General features: G+C 33.4%; 1 protein-coding gene across 4 annotated transcripts in view; it reads left to right on the top strand.

Moving 5' to 3' along the window:
* Nucleotides 1-18,690, top strand: part of COL11A1 (collagen type XI alpha 1 chain) — a 171,708-nt gene that overhangs the window by 27,402 nt on the left and 125,616 nt on the right. For all 4 annotated transcript variants that reach the window (XM_040998298.1, XM_040998296.1, XM_040998299.1 and 1 more), the window contains exon 4: nt 3,604-3,766. In XM_040998298.1, coding sequence (XP_040854232.1) covers nt 3,604-3,766 — 163 coding nt within the window. The remainder of the gene's footprint in view (nt 1-3,603; nt 3,767-18,690) is intronic.

Genomic DNA, 18,690 nt, shown 5'->3' with positions numbered 1-18,690 from the left:
GAACAGCCAGATGACAGGGACGGAGACCCCAGTGGGAGGCCCGATAGTGTAAGGTATCACACAAGGCGATCAGCTCTTTGGCTTCTCTTTTGAGAGAAACTGGAAGTTGTTGGGTTCAGTGTGATAGCTCAGTTGGCCAATCATCCCCTGGCAAGTGCTAATATGCCATATAGCGCCATTTCATGTCCCGGCTGTTCCACTTTCCATCTGCTCCCTGCATAGGATTTGTGAAAGCAGAGGAGGATCGCACAAATGCTTGGGCTGCTACACCCCATGTGGGAGACTCAAAAACAGCTCCTGACTCCTGGCTTTGGATCGGCTCATCTCCAGCAATTGCAGCAATCTGGGGAGTGAATCATCAGATGGAAGATTCTTCTGTCCCTTCTATAAATCTGCCCCTCAAATAAAGATAAATATATCTTTAAAAAAGACATTGGAAACCTTTAGTGGCTTTTTCAGCAGAGACTAACTTATATATTACCAATTTTAATTTAGGTGAACATAGGCATCTTTATATACATATAAAACATATATCTTTTGACATATGCCATATGCTAAGCATTTTATAACTGCTTTCATTGAATTTTCTACAATTTTATTTTTATTAATTCTTTATTTTTCATGATGCAGTTCCTTAGACTGAGGGATTTCCCCTTCTGTGCTCCTCCATTCTATTCTCACCCTTCTGTTCTCCCCTACATTGTAAGAATAGTATAGTCCTTCAGTAACAGTCACGAGTCCATCATTCTGCTATTTTAGCATATCCTGACAATTGTAGGTATACAGAATGGCACCAAGTCCAGCACTGTAGTATCAACGTATATGTAACTGTTTCGTTGGGACTCCATCCTTTTTCCAGAAGTAGAGACATATACTGCAGTGTATCTCAATAATTCAACAATTTGTTGAATGAAATTTATACAGAATATTTATTTAGTTTTTCATTCATATATTCTTTCAGTAATAATTTATTAAATACTTTTCATGCATTATTCTATTAACTTGAGATTGTGGAAATGTGCCTCTTGTTGAGCTAAATTGGAATTAACAATTTATTTGCAAAAATTTGATACATAAGAAAAATTTGCTTTTTTCCCTACTGATTGTTAGCTTGTTTTTTGACAAATAAATGGGTAATTTTTGCAGTGCTGTGAAATAAAAATATGCAATAAATAATTGTCATTAGTAGTAACTTGGTGCTGTAGGGGTTTTTAAAAAGCATTTATTTTATTTATTTGAATGGCAGAATTATAATGAGTAAGAGACAGAGAAAGGTAGCTTCCACCCATTAGTTTTTTTGCTAAATGATCTCAAAAGTTGGTGCTTGGCCAAGCTAAAACGAAAAGCCATAAATTCCATTTTTTGATAACATTTCTCCCATCAAGAGCTTTGCTTTCTGTTAAGCTATTGATCAAATTCACTTCTGGGATTTATATTTAATTATTGCAAAATCACTAAATCTATTGTAGTATATCATTCCTACGAATGTGTTTGATATGTACTTAAAATTGTTTGACAAAGTAGTGTATTTGCAAGAGAACTGGCAGGTATTTCTTCTGGCCACACTAAATTTGATTTTTTTCACACAAATTTGATTTTTTTAAGAGTACTCATGACATTTATTCCATCAATAGCTATATATTCATGACACTTGTACATGGAAGTTGTGTCAGTTGAGCAATCGAAGGTGAATTGTGTCCCCCTCAACTCCCTGCCGCTTCCTAGAACTTAAACTTGTTAGAGAGGATAGACAACTGACAAAAGATAAAATGCAAAAGGCTGATCATGTTATGAGTAGGTAGAATAGCATTCATTGCAGGATGAAACAGATGTATTTGGAACTTTCAGGATTGGATCCTGTAAGCCAGATGCAAAATGTCAGAAATGAGATCAGAGATGGCCAGCAATGACCCTGAAAGGCAAAGTAGGACTTCATCTCTTATTGTATGTATTTATGTATGTATGTGTGTACGTATGTATTTTTAGCAAGACAAAAACTTAATGTAACTGATAATGTCAAAAAGTCACTCTGGTCACCCAACAGTAGAAAAGAGCAGTTAGGAATGTTAACGCAAAGAGAAATGGCTACCAGGACTAGGTTTAGATGCATTCGATTCTATTTATACTTTATATGAATGGATAGAATTTTCCAGTAACGCTGTGCAGTGGGTGAGCATGGGAATAATTAAGAATCACTTCAAAGTTAATTTAATTTGGAATTTTAAACATTATCTATGATATCATGATGATAACATATCATTGTTACAGCTTACATTAATTTGATGAAATACTAAGATTATAGTAATAATCAGCTTTAATCAAAGTTGTTTTAAATTTCTGCTAATGAAAATCACACAGCTGCCACACTGGGCATGGTTTAAATTAAGACACAAGGCTTTTTGGCAAAAGTATATGTAAATTTTATTGTCACTATATTAAGTGACTTGTTACATACATCTTTACTAGACTCAAACAAAGCAGTTGCCTACCCTAGTTGAATGTGCTAGTGGAAAGTGTGTATGGAAACTTATTTGATTCTCATCAGTGCTGGTGGAAATACCAATGATCAAGTTTATGGAAATATACTTGATCCTCATCAGCGACGATGCCAAGCACCATGAAATAGACATTTAAGAAAAGATCCTTAAACTTTTTAGGTGCTTTATTTTATGGATCTCATTTTAACTACTTCTGGAATATTAATCTAGTGATTTTCATTTGGAAAAAAAAATAAAATATAAGCCAGAGTGGCTTGCAGAATCCAAGTGACCATCACTTAAGAGTTTATGTTAGTACCAGATATAGTTAATATGTTTTAGTTTAATATTGCTTTATGGTATGGTTAAGGTATGCATATTTCCAAAGGGCTAGCCATGTCTCCGCCTCTAGGCCTGTCATCACTGCTCTGAATTAGGTGGCATATTAGCTGCAGAATGAGTTGAGTTGACTGTGCTTTCAGTGTTCCTGCTTCTTGCCAACCCTGGAGAGAAGGAGGGATATTGTGTCTCAATCTTGGATCCGGCCCACAGTAGTGATCTGTAACTGTCTTGAAATTAAAGTGGAAAAAGAAAAATCACTTGAACTGATTGTGAATAAAGACAAAGTAGCACATTGTCTCTAACAATTAGCATGTTCAGTTGCTCCAGATGAAGCAGCCATTCAGTCAACAGACATTCCCTATTAGTCTCTGTCAGTGGGTCGCTGGAGAACTCTTTAAAGTGGTTATCCACTTTGGAAGAAAGCATTTACATACATAGAAACTATTACCACATATCCCTTGCTAATCTTTATCAGATACCCTCATCAGGATTCAGTGTGATGAAGCTTTTGTTGCTACAGCATAATGTTAAATAAAGGATGGGCATTTCCTTATCAGCATGGAAAGCTAATCCTGCTGTGCATCTTAAACTGCTGAAGTCCCTTTGAGTCCCTCACGCTGCACAGTAAAACTGAGTACTCCATCTGCTGGTTGACGGTTTATAAGAGCCTACTTGTACAATGTCAGTTCACTTTTGCCATTTAAAACTCACAATATTTTAAATTTAAGTATTGATTTGCAGTATCTTTGAAACTTACAAAGGAATTGGCCTTTTTTTATTTAAGGTGGCATCGGGTAGCAATCAGTGTGGAGAAGAAAACTGTGACAATGATAGTTGATTGTAAGAAGAAAACTACAAAACCACTTGATAGAAGTGAAAGGGCAATTGTTGATACCAATGGAATCACCGTTTTTGGAACAAGGATTTTGGATGAAGAAGTTTTTGAGGTAAAAATGCACCAAACTTTAAGCAGAATATAATTAAATTAGGTGAAGTTAAAAACTCTAAAAGGTGACCTATTTTTCTTTCTCTGTGGTTTTGGTGGTGATGTTTTCCATTGTTCAGCCAAAGAATGGTTAGACAAAGGTGACTGTAACACCTGGGACACCTTCACAGAGACTGGCTGATTTGAACACAAGCATGCTTTTCTCTTGGGAAGGATAAACAACTTTACCATTAATACCTTTTTTTTCCTTTGTAAAAAAGAACATTTTGTTTCATTACCTTGTCTAGAAAATTGATTTAAAGGAATGTCAATTTCATATATTGTGAATATTTCTAAGTTAAAACAGAGTTTAATATTACAAAAGATGAACCATGTTTTAAATCACTTTTTATTTAATAAGGTGAACTTCATGACAAGACACTTCCTTGCAACTGTATTTCACTAATTATCATCATCACAATTTTTAACCCTTTGACCATTGGCTTTGATTTAATCATTCATTTTTAAATAGATCCAAATAGACCTGAGTACTGATCTCATATGCACTGGTGATTGTTTTAAGTGCAATTTCTAAGCCATTTATTTTTCAGAATCTAAAAAAATGTAGTTGTGTAACATTGGGATGATTCACATGGGAATTTTTCTATATATTACTAATGTGTGAAAAATCATGTTATTTATCTGTGCAAATGTGTGTATACATATATAAACATAGTTGTAGGAAGATAGTGTATATTTTGTAACAATAATGGTACAAACATAGATTTTCAGCTAAAGTATTACATTGTTATCTTTAGATATGTATAACATTTTCAAGTCAAATATTTGGGGTACATATATATATACACATACATTTAAATATATTTGGAGTATTTGTTTACAATTTTTTCCTAACCAGTGTGTACCTAATGCTTCGATTCTATATAAAATATTCGAATTCTCTATGTCATACTGAATTAAAGGATAGACTTATTCTAGTAGTATGTAATAGTAGCATTCTCTCAGATAATCCAATATACTGCAATGATTGCAAGTGCATGGTAGTAAATGCACATGCTAAAAATATGGTAAAATCTAGATAAATATTACTTATTATTTATCTTTGATATGATCACATCTGAAATCTCTAACTAGAAAAAATCTTATATTAATAGTATATTTTAGCCATGTGATTTAAGTGTTCTGAGCCTTGTTATTTCAATCATAATTTTTAATTATCACAATAGATAGGTTTCAAAAAGTCCACATATGATGTGCTGTGTAAAAACTTGAATGGATTTTAAGTTCTTTCACCAAAACAGATTTTCTGTTGTACAAGGTTTGAGCAAAGAATTAGGATATTCATTTAACTATAGCAAAGCTATAATTTAATTCTAGTAAGCTGAATCTAAGTGTATTCAAAGAGGTTAGGGTCACGGGATAATGATTCTGGAGTTATAAATGAGTAGGGTTAATATAGTATTTCCAAACAAAAATCTTGGCCCGGTGATTAGTAATAACACCACGAACTCAAGGTTGAATAGATAGTTGCTGGCCAGGTGTTCCTGCAGAAGTTCTTTCATTGTAACACTGTGATGGTTACGATTCTCATGGAATCTTCTACATATTCATTCATTAGAATATTCCCCTTAACTGATTTCAACCTTCACTGTTTTAAATTTGTATAGATTTGACACAAGCAATTACATTTTCAACTCCATACCTTACTTGTTGGCAATTTTCCAAATCACAAGTACATATTAGAAGTGTGAAAAAAAGATTTGTCCATGCATCAGGTTTTGATGTTACTATATTAAAGTACATTGATTTGTTGTAAGGGTTTAGAAACTGCTCTTAGAAAGTTTTATTATTTATTTGAAAAGCAGACTGACAAAGAGTGGGGGTAGAGATAGATGCACATTCCATCTGCTGGTTCACATCCTAATGGTTGTGACATTGAAGATAGCTGCCTAGGACTCTGTCCAGCTGTCCCACACAGGTTGCAGGGGCTCTGATTTTTGTGCCAACATCCCCTGCTGTTTTCCCAGACACACTAACAGCAAGCTCCATCAGAAGCAGAGAAGAAAGGATCCAGAATTGTCTTCAGATACAGAATGCTGGATTTGCAAACTCAGCTTTACCACTGGCAACACAATGCCAACCCCCCAATGTTACGTTTCATTCCTTAGTAACCCCTTCTTTGTCATGACGTATAGTATTCTGTTTATAGTGCTGGATTAAGTTTGATGATAATATTTGAAATTTTAGTTGTATTCATGAGATATTAAGATATGATTCTCTATTTCTCTGTTTTTTGGTGAAGCTTTGGTATTAACATTATGGTGGTCTCATAACCTGATGTGAACACTAATCTCCCACTACTTTCTACAAGTTTTCACGGATTATTGATGGTGTTTCTTGAATGTCGGATGGGAGCTCAAGTTTTCTTTTTGTTTTTTGATCTGGCATATGTTCTGTATTTACAAATATAGCACATGTCTTTAAAAAGACTGAATTGTGGACCCAGTGTGATAGCATAATGGTTCAAGTCCTTGTCTTGCACGCATCAGGATCCCATATGGGTGCCGGTTCTAATCCCGGTGGCCCTGCTTCCCATGCAGCTCCCTGCTTGTGGCCTGGGAAAGCAGTCTAGGACAGCCCAAAGCCTTGGGACCCTCTCCATGTGGGAGAGCCAGAAGAGCTCCTGGTTCCTGGCTTCAGATTGGCTCAGCTCCAGCCATTGTGGCCACTTGGGGAGTGAACCATCAGACGGAAGATCTTCCTCTCTGTCTCTCCTCCTGTCTGTATATCTGCCTTTTCAATAAAACTAAATAGTAAATCTAAAAAAAAAAAGACTGAATTGTGAAACTGTTGTGTGTCAACTTGATTTTTTATTTCTTTTTGTTAATCTATGAGTTGTAGAGGAGTATTAAAATCCTCTATCATATTATTATAATGGTCTGTTTTCCTCTTCATGCTGCCCATCATTGCTGTATAGACTCTTAGTACAACGGCACTGATAACTGTTACTCTTTTCTGCTTGAAATATTCCATTGTCAATATTTCTCTTTTACAACATTGTCTGTCTTGTATTCTATTTACCTAATATTTGAAAGCCCAGTCCTTTCTTCTTAAATTACTGTTTGGGATGAATTTATTTTCTGCTCATCTGCTTTCAACTGTCTGTGTCTTTGTCCTGTGTTTGTACTGATTGGGGTCAGCATATTTTAGCATTTAGTTTCTAATTTCCTTTCCTAATATGTCTTCAATCATATGACATAAATTAAGTGTGTTCGGTTTATCATTGATTTAATTGGACTTAGATCTTCTGTATTATTTTATTTTTTATTTTGTGCTGTTTCTGATCCTTTATTCATTGCCTCCATTGAAAGTTTTGTTTATTTGATGGTGGGATACTAATTGCATATGCTTTATATTGCATCTTATTTCATTCATTATAATTTTTTTTATTTTTGGGGGAATTCTTTAAGAATCACAAAATATATGCTAAAGTTTTCTGAGATATTTCTGTTTATTATGTCATGTAATAAATAAATAAGTATATATATAAAATATGCTCTCTCTATATGTATTATGCATACACATTTGCATATATGTATCATACATTCTTTTATTATATATCATATATGCAAATAGAATATGTAATATATAATATTTAATAGTTCATATCATATTATATATTATATAAATATAGTCAGCATATATTATATATCATATTATATTATTATATCATAATAATATTGTATTATATATTATGTAATATTAGATATTATATTCTGTATATTCTAGAAAATATAACATATGCTATATATGCTACATAATATATAATATGCATATTATATATGTTTCATATATTATAATTTATATGTACTCTATGTATACATAGAGAGAGAGAGTAGACACCAACTCTCTTTTAGGTATACTTGTCATACTTATTGGATCTATGTAGATTTATATTTTATATTCATTACATATTATACTTTAAACAGTCAAAAATATTTTGAATGTATTAATAAAAATTAATTTTCCTCTTTCCAAACTACCATTTTTTTCATTTTCTAAACTCCAACTTTTCCTGGGACATAGTTTCCCAATAGGTAGGTTTTAGCATTCCCTGTAAAACAGATTTATCACTAATATGTTCTAGTTTTCTTATTATGAGAATGGTTTTCACATTCAATTCAGAATGTGTAAGACTGAATTCAGCATTTTATTACCTTAGAATTCTGAGACATGTTCTTTAGCAAATTTTATATTCAAATTATTTTCCTGTATTTTGCATACTACTCTGTCTAGCTGCTATCAATATTTTTTTTTATTTGATGTTTAATTTGATGATGAAGCATTGTTGATGACTAACACATCAAACTCATTGGGGGTGTTGCTGTAGAGCCCTTAAGCTGGGTCTGCATTGCCAATGCACAGAAAGCTGATCATTCAGGCAGTGGAGAGAAAATAATTGTTCGTTGTTTTTTGTTTGTTTTTGTAAAGTGCAGAGCAAGATGAAAGGCAAGTGTTGTTTAATGTCCTGGGCTCCCTGAGAAGTTATGGGTGAAGGGTTTTTGTATCAAAATTGGTGCTGAGAGGTGGCTCTTCAGCTCATGTTCCAGTTCCTGTTAGGCCAGTGAATCTCATGACCTGCCTTTGCTAGGTCAGTGATGTCATGCTGTTTAGGGAATTTATGATGGGCTGGTGGGCTTCAATTGTTGTGGGGCTATATGAAGATGGCAGCTATATTTTGCCCAGACCCGGAATTCCTCTACCCAAGTCACCCCAGGAAATCATTGGCCATCATGATTCTTATGTATTGGAGAGGCAGATGAAGCCTTGAGTGTGGTGATGTCTACATCATCCCAGGATTGGCGTACACTTATTGTATTTTTTTCTGTTGTGGATAGAAAGAAATGTTTTTAGAGATGGAATATATATCCAATGTAAAACTGAATAAATATTTGAAACTTCTGACATACTCTTCTCTGCCCCTCTGCCTCCAAATAAGAATTCTTCCTCATTGTCCTGCCTCTCCACTGTCTTGCTTCACAAGTATCAAAACAACACACATCCTAGCAGGAATTTGTCCCCACTGATGAATCTGTTGACATCACTTTCAATAAAAATCGAAAGTTTATAATGTACTTCATTCTTGATGTTGTACATGCTGTAGGTTTAGACAGATGTGTAATCACATACTCTGCCATTTTGGTAAATTTTAAAATAGTTCAGTTGCCCTAAAAACCTTTTGTGTTTCAGCTATACTTCCTATGATCCCAAATTAATTCTCTGTCAGCTGATCATTTACTGTCTTGGAGTTTTGGCTTTTCCAGAATGCATATAATTCCAGTCATGTAGTTTGTATCTTGAATCTGAAAGATTGTCAGTGTAAACCAGAGTTTGTTTATAGATTTACCTGCTGGAGAAGGGCATTGTGACTACTTCCTAATTTTGGAAAACATGAATAAAACTGCTCTAAAATTATATCCAGGTTTTTGTGTGGAAAGTTTTTTAAATCATTTGCATAAGTTTCCAAAGTGTAGCTACTTTTGAGTGTGTTTGGTTTTGTAGGAAACTGCATACTACTTCCCAAATAGTTGCATCATTTTGCATTTACCATTCAGTAGTGAACAAGTGTCTTTACTTCACAATTTGGCCATCAATTGCTGTTATTGTTTGGATTGGACCATGGTGGCCATTGTTGCATCCATGCCTAATTTCCTAATGATGTATAATGTTCAACATATTTTCCTATGCCGGCTTTCTATTTGGTAAAGTGTCTATTCAGAATTTTTGTACATATTTAAATTAGATTATTATTTTCTTGTTGAACATCAAGAACTTTGGTATAATTTTGATAATAGTTGTTTGCCATGTGCAGTACTTCTTCCTGATCTGTATTTTGCCCATATTTTGTTATTATCTTTTGTAGAATGCAGCTCAGATTAACATTTATTTTTTCACAGAATATACTTTCAGTATTGAGACAGAAAAGTTATCACCATACCAAAGATAATCTAGATTTACTTAGGCTGTCTTGTGGGAGTTTTATAATTTTCTGCTTTATGATTTATATATCTCTGATTAGTATAGCCAATTGTTGTGAAAAGCATACCTAGATTATAATTTTTTTCTAGGAATGTGTTGCTCTTTGAGCACTATTAGTTGGAAAAATTGTATTTGCCACACTGCAATATGTTGTCTCCTGTGTCAGTGATCACTGAGCTGTTTTTATGTGGATTTGTTTCTGTACACTCCATTCAGTAGGAGCTAATTGATTCTTGCTTTTGCCACTATATATTAACTACTGTAACATTATACAAGGTCTTGAAGTAAGGAAATGCCCCTCCTTTGCTTTGCTCTTTAATACTGAGTTGGTTTGCTAATCGAGCTCTCTTTTAAAAATAAATTTTAGAATCTGTTAGTGTTCATAAAATAACTTGCTGGACTCTTGATTGGAATTTTCTTGAGTTTACAGATTAAATTCAGAAAAACTGGTTTTTCAATAATATTGCATCTTCCTATTCATAAACAAAGGATTGTTTTCTACTTATTTTTCTGTTATATTTCACCAGTTTTGCAATTTTCTTCATGTACATTTATATATGTTCTTAGATTCATACATATGTATTACACTGTTTAGGTTGGAACTCTGATTTTTCTACTCTTTACTTGTTGAGTATTATGGTTGATTATGCAGTAAGCCTGGATTATATAGAAGGTGGATTTAAATGTTTATGTTTCTACAAAAATTAGTGAAAAATAGGAAGGAGAAGGATGATTGAGGGATGGGGGATAGGAGGCAGAGAAATATGTTTGTCCTTTGCATAAAATCTTTTCTTTCTATATTACTATATATCTTAAAAGTAAAAATGCAAATGGATGTAAAAATTACATTGTTTTAAATTTCAAACTGTAATATTTATGGCTATTACATAGGAAAGTGATTGAGCTGTTTATGTAAACCTTGTAACCTTTTAACCTCTGATCTTGCACTTATCGCTTATAAGTTTCAGGATTATTTGTGCCAAGTCTGTTGTGTTTTGTACAGAGATCATCATATTACTGTGAACAAAGTCAGTGCAATTTTTTCAGTTCCAATCTCTATCACTTTCACTCCTTTTTCTTTTCTAGTAGAATTTCCAATATGTTATTGAAAAATAATACTAGGAGAGAAGGTCATTTCTTGTTTTAAAACTTAGAAGGAAAACATTGAATTTCTAACCATTGCCATATGATGTAAAATTGCTCTTTAAAAAGTTAAAGTTGGTCTCTGTTGCTAATTTGCTTAGAACTTTGCATGCATGGGTATAGGATTTTGTCAATATTTCTTTGTTTCTGTTTATATGATGTTACTTTTTAAATCTGTATATGAGATTTTGTTAAACTGATTTTCAAATGTTTTGTTAAGTTGAAAACCTGGAGTGAACTTTTTTTTGAACAGATTTTAGAGTGAACTTCAGGTTTTTAGGGTATACTTATTTTTAAATATAGTTGGATTGCATTTTTAATCTTGTTCTATTTATTTAGTTTTTTATTGGAAAGGCATATATACCCTGGAAAGCAGCAGGTGGAGCTCTGCCATGAGGGCTGAATTGAGTTCATAAATTTGAGCCTTGGCTAGCCCAAGCCTTATAGGAATATTAGAGAATGAGCCCTTACATTGAATTTCTCTGTCTCTTATTGAGTCTTCCATTCAAGTAAATAAAATTAAAGAGTAATATTTTAAAGTTTAGTTATCTAAGTGCAAAATCACACACAACATTTTGTAGAGTGTTCAGTGAAGATTAAATGCATAAATACATTAATTTATGCATGACTTAGAAAAAGGGTTAACTTATTGTTGGAGGCACCAATGTCTAGAGGGGGTGGTACTATATAGACAATATATGTCATATGGAAGTGAGGTGCTTCCTTAATTAGTTAACTAGTTCATAATTCTCTGTGGCCGGAGAATAAATATATGACAAATATTGTTTTTTTAAATAAGTGATATAGAGGCATAAGTAATTATAATAAATATGATCATATTTTGTAATAAATACATAACATTTTCAAGGAAGAATGAAAGGGTGTATCAATGACACCAAAAATTACATAGGAACTTTGAATATGAGAACACATGCAAAGCTGGGGATAAACCATAGCAGTTTTATGAATGCTAGTGTGATTTCAAGGCACTTCCAGATGCTTTGGTTGAACGTGTAATACTTGAGGTGGTTACTCATTGATTGGATAGAGTTGCTATGATTGGCTGATACTTGGTCACTTGTTTCAAGAATATATTCTTAGGTTAGATAACAATTAGTTTGCACAGTTGCTATTCACTATGCACAGGGAAGCTTTCTGCCAATCTTAACTATGTGCAGAGGCATCTTTAGTGCAAACAATTCAATTTAACATGTATTTCTTGAGTTTCTTTTTAAAATAAATATGGAGTTAATGTGAAATTATTAGCTCATGAAGTATAAGAATTTTACAGATTATTGAAATTATTAATAGTTCATAAAGTATAAGAGTTTCACAGAGTATTGAAAATATTAAGTACATTTTAAACATTTTGCCTATTTAAGGTATGATAGAGTTTATTTTTATTTAATTGTTACAACAGGTATCTAATTATTGTCAGCTAAATATTGGCTGCTTATGTAACCACTGGTATTATCTGTTGGATAGAGAATTTTTAAAATTGATCTTACTTCTTCTGTCTCCCTCATTTCTTAGTCTGTGCTCTAAGAAATAAGTCTAGTAAAGCAAACCCATTTCTGAAAAATTGTCACCTTGCTGAATGAATGAATGATAAAACACTGTCATGCCCTTACTTGCAATCGTTCAATGTGACTTTGCATGTCAAAATATCAATTCAGCTCCTTTTAGTGGTCTGCTGGGTCTTCTGTGAGCTGAACCACAAGTGCTGCTCCTGTCCTAATTCCTGATGATGTGCAACTTCTCTTATTGTAACGTATCTCATATTCTTAAAACTGGTTTCTTAAGCTGCTTCTGGGACACCTTGGGATATGTCTGTGACTTTGTAATTTCCGTAATTCTTTCTTTTGAATTATGTTTCAGATACAGTCTCTAACTCATTTTCAGTGACATTAAAATTCAGGGAATTGGGGCAGCTTTCTTTTACCACCATAAGACAATAAAGAAAATATCATTAACTTCATGATTTTTTTTCAAATGTGACCAATGTCAAGCACCGAATGTGAAACACAAAAGTCTGAATATACAGAAAGCATAAGTTTTCAAATATCATAGTGATTGTTAGGTTAGAATTTTATACTGTGTTTAAAATTTAATGTCACACTTATTTCAAGAGAGGCAATTAAAACCTTTACCAAGATTGCCACACTTTCCAATGAAACTATGGAATGTATATAGAAGGTTCAGTGGCCAGGAGTTATCTTGTGGAAATAGTATATTAATTCAGTATCATCGCCTAGGCTGCTTAGCTAATTTAGCTGATCTAGCTAATCTTTCTTTCCATATGTCTCTCTTCCTTTCTTTCTCTTTATCTCTCTCTTTTTATCTCTCTCTCTTACTACTTTTACCCCCCTGATGAGCTTGGCTTCTGGAATAATAACTTTAAGATTCCTGAAACTGAAGTTTTGGGGACTTAGTTTTGGGACAGTTGTAAATGAATTCCACAGCAATATTCCTTAAATGTTATTGTGGTGACATATACATCTTCTAAAGCTCTCTTCAAATGGTCTATTGTTTCATTGCACTTAGAATTATAACAAAAATATTACATTTATGCATAATTAAAAATTTTAATAACATCCTCAATCCATATTTGTTCTTAGCACTTTTGAGAAAATGCAAAACAAGAGAGAGATTCCCCCTGTTTTGGGTTTAGTGTAGGAAGACAACACTTACTTTCTTTTAATATTTATTTAAAAGGTGAGGAAATCACAGGCACACATGAGCTGTGTCCAGGGATACAGTGGACTGGACAGTGAACGATGGGAGAGATATTTCTACTTTCATCTTGTGTCTATGGGAAGAGAGACAATACTCCTCCCCATTGCCTGGCTTTTGATGAGCCTAGAGAGAGGATGGTTACATGATAAAACATAGAAGTCCTGGATGAGGGGCAGTGCATCCTTGGAAAGGAGACATTTGATTGACAGGTCATGCATACAATATTGCATAGTAGGGCTTCCAATTTGTGACTCCGAGCTAGCTCTTTACCTGTCCCACATCATTTCCCCTTAGGAGATTTCTGACTTTTATTCTCAAGGATTGTTGCAGGCTGTAGATTCATGTCATCATCTGTAACTTCTTGCTGCCGATAGGAGCATAGGTCTTGCATGTCCCAGGTATGGAAATGCCTTCTATCTCATCTGATTGTTTAGTCTCACAAGCTGGAGAAATTCTAACTTTTGTGCAAATGGTTGTGACCCTACATCATCTCCACTCCAAAATATCAGTGGCATTTTATGTCATTTGAATCAGCATCCAAGGTTCTTGAATGGTTCCTAGGAGCAAGGTGCTTCATTATTTGTGGGCACCTGTGCATGATGCTATGCCCTGCACAGTAGACAGCATAGGAGGTGACACAACATGCATTGTGTGCTCTGATACCAGGATACACACGTGAGGCTCCAGTCCCTGAAATTGGAGATTCTGTCATGTCTGAACCAACTGCACATGAAAACCAGAACTTCTTGGGGATAGCAAAGCCCGTCATTGGGGGTCCCTCCTGAAACTGGCCTTATCAAATTGGTGTGTCACCAGTGCAACTCACTAGAATCCATCAAGCCCCTACCTAGTTTACTATTCTAACACTAGAGCAGTAGTGTGTTGCAGGACTAGCCTGCTTTAGTATTTTATGTGTGGGTTCTGTGGCCTGCCTGTTCTCAGCCAGGTGCCTTGCTGGTAGTGTGCTGCACTTCTGGGAATGGTCCACCCTGGGACCAACTCTAGATTTTTGGGTGTCTTCCTCTAAAAATCAATGTCTTTCAGGTTTAATGTCAAAGATTAGACAATTGGTAGCAGACTGGTATAGTCAATACAGAGTTTGCATGAACCAGGTCCAGGATGTCATCTAGTTATTGATTGTTGTTCTCGCAACAATGTAACCCTTACCTAGATATGAGGCAACTTAGTCAGCTGGAAATTCTTAATCCATAGGTATTGGAATATTATCCTTTGCTTTTGAAATAGTATCTTTGAAGGTGTATAAATTCTTTGCTTGGAAATCCAGTCATTAGACAGTTTCTGAGTATGCACCATTTGCGTCTTAGTCTGGAACTGTGGAAATCTCACAATCAGAACCAGTAAGTCCCTGTGCTCATGAGGTCTACTCTCCAATGCATTAAACTTTATATAAAGTTGTTAGAAAGAGGAACCCAGACTATAAACTCTGCCTTCAGTACTGTCCTAGAAAGTGAAATGGGCAGTGTGTGTTTGAATACTTGAGCTTCATTTGCATAAGCTTGTACACAAAATATATAGAAGATGGAATTGTAGTTGTAGAATCGTACATCTACAGTTTCCTCAAATTTATATTCTTTTAGAGGTCGTTCTGAGTTGTAGAAAGGAAGAATGCTATGAAGGTGGTTTTAGAGATGAGGGCATTTTAATGGTGAATTATGATTTTGTATTTGACCACGTTGCACATCTTTTATTGTTTGATAGATGTTGTGTGTTCAATGTACAGGATAGCACTATTCTGTACAGAAACTTTTAAATATAACTCTAAGAAAATATTTTCATTTTTAAGGTTAAAGTGATAAAATATGTACCAATCACTTTATATTTGCATACTTTTAAAATCCCCTTAGACATGAATTTCATAAAATTACAAACTTTCATTTAATGAAACTTCAATTTATTGAAGGAAAAATGATTCGCTGTTACATGGTGGAAGAGGGCAACAGTGAACTAAGGAAGGATTTGTTATTTTGGGATAGTATAATTTTATTTAGAATTGGAGTAGTAAATATACAAAATGTTACTGCACATTATTTATTTTCATTCTCTGAAAGACATTCCTATAAAAGGGCTAAGAATAGGTAGCATGAAAAAAAGGGAATGATAGTAAAAATTGTTTCATAAAGAATTGATATCCCAATTTTTTTTGGATGTGATGAGTAGCAGTTCAGTATTAAATTCATAATAATATGGCAAAACAATCTCTAGTATATTCATATTACAAAGAAAAAAACACCTAAATAATAAGTTTAAAATTTATTGCCAAATCAAAAGCTATGAAACGTAAAGTAAGTGTCAATTTCTCTTGTTATCTTTGTGTTAAAATGAAGGCTACACATGATGCAGATGAATTTTTTCTAATTTTAGTTATGTGAACTTGCCCTTTAAGTATACAAATACAACTAAAATTACCATGTGATGGGGCTAACATGTTGGTATAGCTGATTGTCGCAGCTATTTTGGGAGTGAAATGATGGGATGAAGATCTCTCTTTTGGCACACAACTTTTGGCAAAAGTTTAACTTGCTACAGTAAAACACTGGTTCCCTCAAGCTAACTTTCAGAAGTAAAATCTAAAATATGATTTTTTTTTCAATTTTTTAAAGTTATTTTGAATTACACCGTTTTAGAAAGTAGTTTTTTGTAATATGTAGTAGAGGATGTATTTGTGGGAAGGATCACATTGAAATAACATTATATATATATATTAAATGCTTAAATTTGCATTGAGAGCTCCCTTGTAACTTGAGAGCCATCTAGCTGTTCTTAGATCTGTATTTTAAAATTTTTACATAACAGATTTTTAATAAATCCATAAGGAACCAAGCATATTCTTTTGGTTATTTTATATTAATCTTTTGGTTATTTTATATTAATCTGAACTAAACAGTAGATGAAACAACAACAACAAAAAATCTTAATATTTTTCCTTTGTTATCGTTGGCAAAATACAGAAGAACGTAAGCTTATTATTAAAGGACTAGTCATAGAACTCTTGGACTTTTTTAGTGAAACAATAAAAACATATTTTAAAATATTCATGTAACTGGTTATTTATACTTGACATCAAAAGTAGCCTATTTTGCTTTTTGAAAGATTGATTGATTTATTTGAAAAGCAGATTTACAGAGAATGAGAGACACACAGAGAGAAAAATCCTGTCTGTTGGTTCACTTTGCAAAAGGCTTCACCGTCCAGGACTGAGTCAGGATGAAGCCTGTAGTCTTTCCTGTGTGGATGGAAGGAGCCCCAAATTTGGTCCGTCTTCTGCTAATTTCTCAGGCACATTAGCCGATATCTGGCTCAGAAGCCAAACAGTTAGGGCCAGAAATGATGACTACAGAGGATGCCAGAACTTCATACAGTTCTGGCCCCAAATGTAGCATCATTTAATTTGTAACATTTTAAAAATTTCTGATAAGTTTAATTGAAGGCTTCCTTCCATTCAAAATTTTATTTATATTTAGAGTCAAATATTTTGTTATCATTCTTATGTTTTATTGTTTCTAGTGGACTGAGGAGTACTTAAAATGGTGATTTACTTGGTAATTTTATCTTTTCCATCTATGGCAATTTTTTTATAATACTATTGAATCTAAGTATTTACAGCTCATTCAGTGTGATTTGATGCTTTTATTTACGGACTGTCCTGCAACATATTATTAATATATTAAGGAAGGCAAAACGGTATTGTAGATTTTTTTACTGAATTTTCCAGCTTCTTCCTTAGCATATCTTAACAATATATTTTATAGCTAAACATTAAATACCTGAAATAAGAATTTATAGTGGAAAAGTTGGCAGAATTCAACTTATGAAGCCATGTATCTTAACTAAAATATTAAGTAAATAAAAAGCCAGCATTCCTGCCAAAAAATTATATATATATAATTACATCTACACATATGAGTTTGTGTGTGCCTGTGATACCAATATGGTGGTATTTGAACAACAGTTCTTTTTTTTGTTTGTTTGTTTGTTTGTTATCTATTACATAAAGTGTTATCTATTACATAAAGGCTTTTTAGAACTTTTAGTTCTGGAGAGAGTCTGGGATATGATGTTATCAGTGCATTCAGTTGTCATGTTAAGTAATGAAAGCAAAAGCTGAGGGAAACCTTAAGAATCTGTACGTCCAATTGAAACCTTCAAAGGCATCATTATTTAATGATGTAGTCATTGGGATCAGATATGCCTCATTATTTTTAAGTAATAAAATGAAAGATTGTGTATTCAAATTTCTCTTCATTATTTTCATTTGTAAAACTCAGATGCAGTTACTTAGTATTATAAATCTATCAGCTATTGATTGATAAATACGATCAGTGTTTTGTTTTTAATTTGCGTTTATTTGCTATGTCTTCACAAGCAGTGTCCCAAAATATATATTGACCAAAAATTGATATTGCTACATGATGTATGGAAGTGCATATTTTCAAGTTGGAATTACGATCAATAGTATGAAGACTCTAGTCTATTGGTGCTTAGCTTGGATAATTTCTGCTGTTTTATTTGTTTCACTGAAAATTAAATGTTCATTTCTCTGTGTGGGTATTACCTGAGACCATTATTGTTTTTTGAGTGAACAATGAATGGAAAACAGAGTGCAGCAACCAAACAATTTAAATAAAAATTGAATAATTCTAACAAAATTTGAAAAGTCAGGGAAAAAATTCTGAATTTAATATAATGTATCACAAATATAATTAAAGTGTCTCAATCTCTGAAAGGTGATTTCTACTGCATAAGTGATCATTTTGAAATTCAGAGTACTTGGCAGAAATTACTTCATTTTTTCTTTTGGTTATTTTTTTTAAAGATGTTTATTTATTTTTGATTTGAGAGATTTACATAGAGGAGAGACAGCGACACAGAGCCCTTCTATCCTCTGATTCACTCCTAAGATGGTTACAATGGTCATAGCTGAGCTGATTTGAAACCAAAAACCAGAGACCTCTGTGAGTCTTTCAGATGGAAGCAGAGACCCAAGGC

This window comes from Ochotona curzoniae, unplaced genomic scaffold (assembly GCF_017591425.1).
Source record: "Ochotona curzoniae isolate NIBS_2020 unplaced genomic scaffold, NIBS_Ocur_1.0 scaffold_1037, whole genome shotgun sequence".
NCBI lineage: Eukaryota > Metazoa > Chordata > Mammalia > Lagomorpha > Ochotonidae > Ochotona > Ochotona curzoniae.
The sequence above is the reverse complement of the archived record's forward strand: the minus strand, read 5'-3'. Positions and strand labels throughout refer to the sequence as shown.